Source organism: Octopus bimaculoides, chromosome 1, assembly GCF_001194135.2.
Source record: "Octopus bimaculoides isolate UCB-OBI-ISO-001 chromosome 1, ASM119413v2, whole genome shotgun sequence".
In the NCBI taxonomy this organism is placed as follows: domain Eukaryota; kingdom Metazoa; phylum Mollusca; class Cephalopoda; order Octopoda; family Octopodidae; genus Octopus; species Octopus bimaculoides.
Window position 1 is genome coordinate 17,688,440 of NC_068981.1, and position 9,404 is coordinate 17,697,843.

The 9,404-nt window shown below is 38.5% G+C and overlaps 1 protein-coding gene across 1 annotated transcript; it reads right to left on the minus strand.

Moving 5' to 3' along the window:
* Positions 1–6: 6 nt before the first annotated feature.
* Positions 7–9,398, minus strand: LOC106873473 (nipped-B-like protein B). The gene has a single exon (XM_014920856.2). The coding sequence runs from the start codon at positions 7,026–7,028 to the stop codon at positions 705–707; it is 6,324 nt and encodes a 2,107-aa protein (XP_014776342.1). The 5' UTR covers positions 7,029–9,398; the 3' UTR covers positions 7–704.
* Positions 9,399–9,404: the final 6 nt, after the last annotated feature.

A 9,404-nucleotide genomic window follows, 5' to 3' on the forward strand; every position in this document is an offset into this window, starting at 1 on the left:
AATGCTTATTACAGTGTTAATGTTTTGTCTTGTCTTTTATTAATATAATAATAATAATATTATTATTATTATTAATTATTATTATTATTATTATTATTATTATTAGTGATGGTGGTGTTATATGGAGTTAATGGAAACTCCAATGAGTGTTGGATTTTGTTTGTGTTTTGGGTTCAATAACCATGAATTTTGATGAAAAATAAACCCCAGTCAACATGGTATGAAAAGTCAATTGGTAGTTATATTTTATTTGACGCCGTTAAATGTGGATGGCTATTTTTTAGTTTGTTTTGGGTTTTTTTTCTTTTTTTAGGTTTTTTTTATTGTTATTTCATCTCCAATGATAGGAAATAAATTTCAGTAAAATTTTTTATTTTTGTTTTCAAAATTTTAGCACAAAAATAATTTGTTTTACCATATTTTCAATCAGTTTGTTATCCTTTTATATATATATATTTATATATATATATATATAATTAACCATTTTGTAATTCTGCATATAACAGTGATCATTTTACAATGTTTCATGGTATTTTTAGCCTCCAATGATAGAAAATTAACCAGTCCAGAATGTATACCCCGACCCCTCCAAATCCCTCCCAACAGACAATTCCAACTCATAACCCTAACCCAAACCACTTCTGCTGTTGCTCTTGATCTCAACTATTTTAGTGATTTGCGTTCTAGTAATGAACAACAATGAATCAAGCAATGAAATCAGGATCTTCATCGCTGTCGCCATCATCTTCGCTATCACTCAGACGACGGCGTTTCTTACGCATCTTCTTCTTAACAGGAGGTTTCGGAGTTAACTTGGGAGAGGGTTTGATTTTCTTTTTCCTTTCAAGTAAAGAAGCATAATGCTGGTTACGAGGGGTGTGATGAAATGAGGGTTGTTGCTGGCTTCGAGGTTTGATCCCATCGGAGCCATCGGAAACTTTGTCAGAGACTTGCACTTCAGTGACTTCTTTAGACTCAAGATGATTCTCAGCTCCTTCAGGTACCGAGTTCTTTGCATGTGGAATGGTTTTGGCATTGTCATCAGAGTCGTCATCATCTGGAGGGTCAATACTCAACATTAAATGTTTGAAGTCAAGGAATTCTTCAACCAATTTTCGTTTCTCTTCATCACTGATAATATCTGATGGCTTTTTCTTTAGTAACTCAATAGTTGAGCTTGGTTGAAAATCTATAGCATATTTCCTTGCCAAAGGCTTATCATAAACTTTAGCTGCTTCTGCTGGTGAATAACGATGGACTTTCGTGTCGGTGAAACCATATAACTCTTTGAGATGCTGTTTCAGGACAAGAAGCAGTACACATCCTTGAGAGATGCGGCAAATCTCCTGCAGCGGCATCACGTTCTCAGGTAATCTTTCCATGATGCTTTCAATTTCTTCATCATCCTCATCATCAAATGTTTCCCCTTTCTTTCTGTCAATCTCCTTCCTTGGTAGAAGACATTCTTTGAAAGACTGTAGCAGGTTAGAGCCAGACACTGAGACAATGATGTCTATTTGATGAATGATAAATAATGGTTCGTCTTGAGATTGGTAAGCGAAAAAGGCAAGGTTATCAGCTATATACAGGAGTTCTTCAAGTGATGCACGTGCCGAATCATCAAACAGGTTCAAAAGAGAAGTGAGTAATGCTCTTCGATAGGTTCGGTTAGCTCGAAGAACTGTATAAAGGAATGCATTTAAACTAAGATGGACAGCATCCTGGGTCCTAAGGCCTCGAACTGGCTCTGAAGGATCTTGAATGATACTTTGGAATTTATATGACATCTTTACACCTTGTAGAGCCTTCATATGAATGAACCCAGGATACTTCTTATCAATATCTTGAAGTTGTTGATCTGATCTCACCCTCACACTTGGATCTGCTTCTGTTCCCATTGTTATTAAATAGGGAACACACTGTACAGGGTGAATGAGACCCTGGCGAAGAACAAGCTGAATAATATCAAGAGCAGACTGTCGTACCTGGAAATTGGCACAAATGAAAGATTCAAGCACTTGTTTCAGGTACACCTGTATGATGGTGCTCGCCATTCCTGATTGTAAATCTCCCATGTCTCGTAGATCTTCTGCTTTACATTGTTTTCTCCATTCGGCATCAGCTATGATCATCTTGGTTTCTTCTTCAACCAGATAGCTGTGCAGATTTCGCAATGCTTGGATCTTCAGCTTTACAGCTGCTTCACTGTTTGTAAAGAGATAATAATAGAGTCCTTTCAGTGTTTTTCCAAGCATATATTCATAATGACGGACACACATGAAGCCAAGCCCGGTCAAAGCTTTTACACGCACTTCCTCGTCTTCGTGCTCAATAAAATAGTACAGAACATCAAATACTCGGTCTTTTATCGGAACTTTTGCTTTCGTCTCTCCCATCTCCTTGGAATCAAAATCAAAATGACGGCACAAAAGGCCAACAGTGAAAAGTGACCGCAGCAATGTAGGTCTTCTCTTTTGAAGGGTTGGATTGTTAGAATTTTCTTTGTGGTCAGCCATCAACTTAGAAAGAACTCCAAAGAATTTTTGGAAACAATCTTTAACAAGTCGATAATTATGACTGACATTATTAACAACGGCACCAAGGCAACTGACACAGCTCTGTAAAACCATCATCCCATGTTTTAGAATCAACTTCATCATGTCTTCCTCAAGTTGTGCCAAAAACGTTTCACTCGGATGGTCCATAAGAGGCACCACCATTTCAAGAATACGTGCAACGAAATGCAGCACCATAACGTCACCTTGTGTGTTACATCTGATATTTAAATATGGCTGAAGTGTTATTGCATGTTGAACCATGAGATCAGGTTTAATCTTACTGAAGAGATGTAGTGTGGTCAAACATGCTATCAAACGCTGTGGATGAGAAGTATTATCGCCATCCACTGACTTTTCTTCTAAACTCATGACATTTTCAACAAGGCAGTTAACAATTTGCTGAGAAGCCAACAAAGCACTCTTATTATAGTGACCGTCATCATCTTTTTTTAACAAATTTTCCAGCAAATGTTCAAAGAACTCCAAACCACTGTCTTTACAGGCAGCAACAACTTCTGTAATATTCACAACACGTCTCAAAAGTCTGGAAGAGTCTTTCTCTCGTAAAGGACAAAACCACATCATTTGGAAAACCTCGTTGACTAGCTTTTTTATGCCTTCTTCATCATTGACTCTGCGGATCATTTTCACACACATCTCAGGTATTTTGTTAAAATCAGGTTGTCCGAGGCAAATGTCTTTGAAAATCTTTATCACTCTTTTCCGTACACTGATACCTGTATCGAGAATTCGATCACATAACATGTCGTAATATTTAGGGATCAATTCAGGCTTGATCAGTATGAACTTTCCAACAAGTTCTACAGCCGCTTCTCGGACAGATGTCGACTGATCTAGAAATCTCCCGTGTACTCCACGCTGCATATCATCACGCGCCAGAATTCCAGGGTCAGCTTCTACAACCGCTGTTAAACATTTCATGGCCTTTGTTCGTACTGCCACAGCTGTTTCACTGAGCACACGCAAAATTTGAGTCAGGTATATGTCAAAACTCTGAGCAAACGGTCTCTTAGAGCTGAGGTAGCGTGCTACAAGGCATGAATCTTCAGCATCTAATCTACACTGTAACTGTCTCATGTTGTTTGCTGGCTTGTTGGGGATTTCAATGATTGTCATTAGAAAGGTTTTCCCTTTCTCTGCAATCTCTAAGGTTTGGTTCACTTCTTCAACCCTTTCATCTTCATCTTCTTCTTTGAGTTGTGAAACTTTCTTTTGTAATTTCTCTGCTTCAACAGTAAGATCCCGATACCACTGGGCAATGTAAAACTGTCTTGCAAACAATAATGCTGGGTCACTTTGTCCATTCTCGGCCAAATAATACAACATGGCCTTCTGTAAACTTTGTGTCTGTTTTATTTCATCAAGACTTTCCTTACTGCCTTCCTTCTTAAAGTCATTCTCTTCAGTCACTTCATTGTCTATTTTTGAAATAATTTCCTCTATCATTTCTGGGTTCGTCTGACTAGTGACGGCATCACTGCGAAGACGAGCAGCAACTATGCCTAAATATTCTAATGAAGCAACTCTCAATGACATATCTGTAGATTTATTGCTGAACTGCTGTACAAGAATTCTCCCAAGAAGACTAAGCAACAATTCTGAAGCTGGCCATTCTGGCTTGTTCACTGTAGATAGTAAATCCTGAACAAAGTTTTCAAAAAGGGGCCGATAGTCATCTTCGCTTTTGGCAGTACATTTCTTAAGAAAGACAGAGAGGAAGTTATAACCAGTTCTCATGGCTGTCTCATATGATGTTACAATAATGACATCATCATCTGCTTCCCTTTTTTTCCTCTCCAATGATTTTTTATCTATTACAGGTTTCTCATCAATACAAATTTCAGACGCGACAGATTTTCGTGAAGGCAATTTAATGACACACTGGATCAACTGCAAGGCAAGCGCTGTCACCATTTGTATGGACTCGTCAGCATTTAGGCGATAGTTGCGGAGGTTCCGCTTGGTGGATGGTAGTCGAGCTAAAGAGGCAAAAATATCTTCCAAAATAAGTTGTCTGTGTTTATCGTACTTACAAAAAATATTTGTTACCAGCTTCATTGAATTTAACTGCATTTCACTAATGTTCTCAACAAAAAAAGGGGACACACTTAATGTAGACACTTGCAAAATGACAGTGTCTGTCAGTTCTTGAATGTGCAACAACTCACTCAGAGCCTTGATGAGCTCACAGAGTTTATTATATAAAGTTATTGTAGCTTTGTGCTTTACTGAGTGGGTACGAGCTCGTTTGGATTTCAGGTTACCTTGGTAACCTCCTTTTGCATGAGGATCTATTTTATATACAGGATCAAACTCTGGGTAAATTGTATTCTGAAGCTGCCACTTACCAAATAGAATGATTCTTTCAATAACATCATCTAAATACACCTGCTTTGGCATTTCTGGAGCAGTGATTATGTAAAGAGCTGCTAGAGATGCATCCATACTCCTCATCACTCGCTCCATCATCATTTCTCTCCACATTACAGACTCTTCGTCATCTTCATCTTCGTCTTCTTCAGGTCTTATATTTGGTGCCAACTTCACACCATCTCGTACATTCCACTGAAGTATTGTAAGTAACTTTACAAGTTTGTCGGAGGGAATTTGATTCGTTACTTTCTGGGCTTTCAATTTTGCTGCCTCCCCACAAATTTCGGCAAGAACCTGTCTTGCAATAAGGGATTCTGGTGGACATTCCGTGTCGTCATCGTTTGGATCAAGAGAACCAAAATCAATCTCCTCCGCACTGTCAAATACGTATTCCACTGACTGAGCAAATTTTCTAAATGTTGGACTATCAAATAACTCCTCGGAACTTAATGCCCTCTGATTCATACGTTTGTGTCGCTTCCGACGTTTTTTCCGAGCTGATTCATCCATTTCCTCCTCTTCGTCACTTGAGTACAATCTTTTTGTACTTTTTATTTTTTTCATCGTGTCACAATCTGTCCTAATTCTTCCTCCAGAGACAACAGACTGAAGTGTTTTGGCATCTAAAAGTTCTAACACCACAATGGGCTTAGAATTTTTAGCAACTAAAAGGTCAACTTGCTTACTAAAAGATATCTCTTCGACATCCTCTGGTTTGATTTGCCTTTGTTGTTGTTGCTGCTGCTGCAGCAGAAAATCCTCCTGTAGAACCATAGGGTAGGGGGGACACTGCTTTGCTTTATCTGTTTTCTCCGAAGACATGTTGCGTGTTCGTCGTTTACACAGCTCCATATCTGCCTCTACACAGGAAGAACTAGCAGTGGCTGTGAATGATGCAGGTAATCTGCTACTCTGGTGGAAATCTCCACTACAAGAGGCAGAATCTCCCTGTAGGCCAAACTGCAACTGGTGCAGAGACATGTTATCTGATCCACTCTTCCTGCGACCAGACATGTCCGGACAAATGTTCATACACTCAGGGGAAGGCTTGCTCTCAAAAGATTCACTGCACTTCGGTCCTAAGGTAGATTTGGCACTACTGGTTCGCCTCTTACAGGAGTAAGCAGACCCTGCAGATTCAGGTGGAGATAATACATCTAAATTGATGTGTTCAGCCACTGCAGCCAGAGGGGGTGACACAGTATTCTGATCAAATCTTTGATTTTGAGCAAAATGTTGAAACTGTTGTTGTTGCTGCTGCTGTTGATACAAATTTGGTGAAAGAAAATTAGCATGAGATGAATATTGAGAGTTTGTTGGGTATCGTGGTGATGAATCTGACTGTATTGGTTGCAGTCTGGGAGAAACATTATTCTGATTTAGATGATATGGCATGGTAAAATGACCCGAATGGTATTGTGGAAGAGGTGGTTGCTGGCTTTGAATAAGTTCATGAGGGGGTTGTGGGTGAAGTAAGTGCTGCTGTTGCTGCCTGGTTTGAATGAAGTTTGCAGACTGCTGCTGCGATAGGTTCTGATGGGGTGTTCGACTGTCAAAACCTCGAACATCAAATCCACTGCCACTACTACTACTACTGCTACTACTACTACTACTACTACTACTGGCAGTGGAAGTAGTTGTAGTAATGTTACCACCGACACCAGCAGTAGTGGTGGTAGCATTGTTAGTTTTAGTATGAAAAACACTGGGGTTCTGTCGAAGAACCATTTTTAACAGATCAGGGATATCTCCTTCTATGGCATCACTTGCTAAACTGTCTTTTAATTCAATGTGATCCGTAGAAGTTTGTTTCAGAGCATGAGCAAGCTGCTGAGCTAGTGTTTCATCGTGAGTCTCAAGTATTTTACGAGCGTCATCAGCAATTTTCGGATTAAAGAGGAGACTTTTATTGTGCATAGCTGGGGAGAGAGGTGTTGGCAGGGGAAGCTCAGGCAGTAAGTCTGTAAGACTAGTTACTCCTGCCAATGTTATAATAGGAACACTTGGAATTTCGCCGTTCATCATGCGATTCAATACATCGCTTCTGCTACATGCCACTACATCTTGAACAACCATCTTTTAGTATTCCTGCTATGGTAATTCCATCAAATTGGTCCCCAAAATTGTCATTTAAAACACAAACGCAACTGCTGACACTGCCCAAAAACTGGTTCTTCGTTAATGGCATAAAGACAATTTTCATTCACTGAGCTTTTGAAAAATTCTGTTGAAAGTATTGTTGTACTTGGCACTTCACTGATTTTTGACAGTTAAAACTTATGTCATCGATATATACAACGGATTGGCTGGAGTTCAATATTTGTTTGGAGAGCGGTAGAGGGTTTTAACGTATCTGCTTTGTTTTTCGATTAAAATAAATCAGAATCAGAAATGAAAAATAAGGAAGCTTCAGAATAATTCTAGCCAAATTTCTGTTACTTGAAAGTATGAAAGTTTGATAAAAACATGTGTAAAATTTATTCAACGTTTGTTAAGAGTTTAGACAAGAATTCCGTTCAGAGAATCTTCCTTAAAGCAACGATTTAAAAAGTAAAGGATTTAAAGAGTACAAACTATTTTACTAAACTCTTTATGAATGATATTTTCGTCCTGGTGTGTTTCCATAATTATCTTTTAAAAATAAGTGTAAGTTGGAGGTAGATAAGAGAAACAGGAAAGTAGGAATTGATTACAATACAAACGGGATTCAAAACAAACCCGATGTCAATGTCGCTGGAGGTTGCAGGTTCAATCCTGTTACGGTTATATCAAAAATGTAGAAATGCCTAATCCTTTAGAACAACTTTGATCGGCCGGGGACGTTAACAATAGTAAATTTACTGCTGATATTCCGTGTCCGAGTGAGAAACTATAAAACCATCATCTCCGACTGTGGTCTTACTTCCGGTTTAAGGTCAGCTGAAGCAACTTAATCAGTTCTTAGTTATATTTAGTCAGTTTCTTATTTCGGGACGTTTATTTATTTATTTAATGCTGCTACTACAACTTCTAGTGGTGGTGGTGACAGTGATAGGTGAATTTGACTTAGTCCGTGATGAAGTGAGATCGATTTCAAGACACGTTATATCCGAATGAAATAAGAACGGAACTGACATATAAACATTAATCTCTCCTCACAACTTTAGAGATGTAATAAACTATAAAACACGTTGGTAGAGAATAAAAAAACGGGGATGATAAAGATAAAATGTCTTCAAAAATGAGAGGAAAATGTTATTTGAAAAGAGAGATCAGGGTATCCCGGCATAAGTCTTTGATAGGACGTATGTTACATACTTGTAAATATCAATTCAACTGAGAACGATGGGAAGGAGGAGGAGGAGGGAGAATTGCACTGTTGAGTATTTTAGATGTTTATATATATTATATATATGGATATGGATTTGGTATGTGGAAATGGAGAAGATAATCAGTGTTTCGATTCTGGAGGTCGCAGTGGTCAATTGTAGTATTCCTAGTGCGATTAAACTACATTGGTCGGTTTGTAGCGTTTTCTTTTTAAACAGAAGATCAAATAATGTCGGTGGAGAGAAGCAAAACAGAATGCCAGGAGAAAAAGACAACAATTATTGAGAAATGAGAAAACATTACCTGAGGTCTGTAGCGACAGTTTTTGTTTGTATTTTTTTCTATTGTGTTTGTTTTTAATGAAGAAGTAATGTGGCGATGTGTTTGTTTTCGTTCACATCCTCTTCGTTTCATAAACAAACACACACACACACACACAGTCTCACATTTATAGACTCACAGCCATGTTCACACACACACACACATACACCGATGAACACTCACACACACACGCTCACTTCTCGCTTTCACATACACAATATGGCGTCGTGGTGGCGGTGTTGGACAATTAAAGTAGAGTTACTGTTTTTTAACTTCTTTGCTCTGTTGTGCTTGGATGTTCCACTTGTGTAGACTTATAAATAAAGAATCTTTTGATAGATATCAATACAGTTTGTAATGAAAACAATAGATCAGACCAATATTCTCCTCGCTCAGTCTTTTCAAAATATTCAGTGTTGATCCGTATCAGAGAGTGTAACACCCTACCAGGTTTTACGGCCACCACCAAACTCCAAACAATAACAGCAACAACAAACAGACATCAAATAGAATAGTTCAGGTTTTAAATCAATAATCAGTCCACATTGTTCCTGTCTAATTCTTCTCATCATCGTTTCGTTAACGTTTCTTCTTCCTCGTTTTTTGATGTTTTTCTTCAAAACTAATGTTGTTAGAATCGCCTATTTTTCTGGACTTTGTCCGGGTTCTTCGCTTATTATTTCCATTCCTATAGAGAAAGTAAACATCCAGGAGTTGGTTGTATGGTAGGGCTGCAGAGATGGGACGAGTGTTAATTAAAAGATAATGAGAAGATAAAAGGAGCGAGTCGGGTAGGAGAGACGGTGAGCAGCCATTGTTGAC

Excerpts from the sequence above, each read along its gene's own strand:
- LOC106873473 (XM_014920856.2), bottom strand. The coding sequence starts at position 7,028 with ATGGTTGTTCAAGATGTAGTGGCATGTAGCAGAAGCGATGTATTGAAT.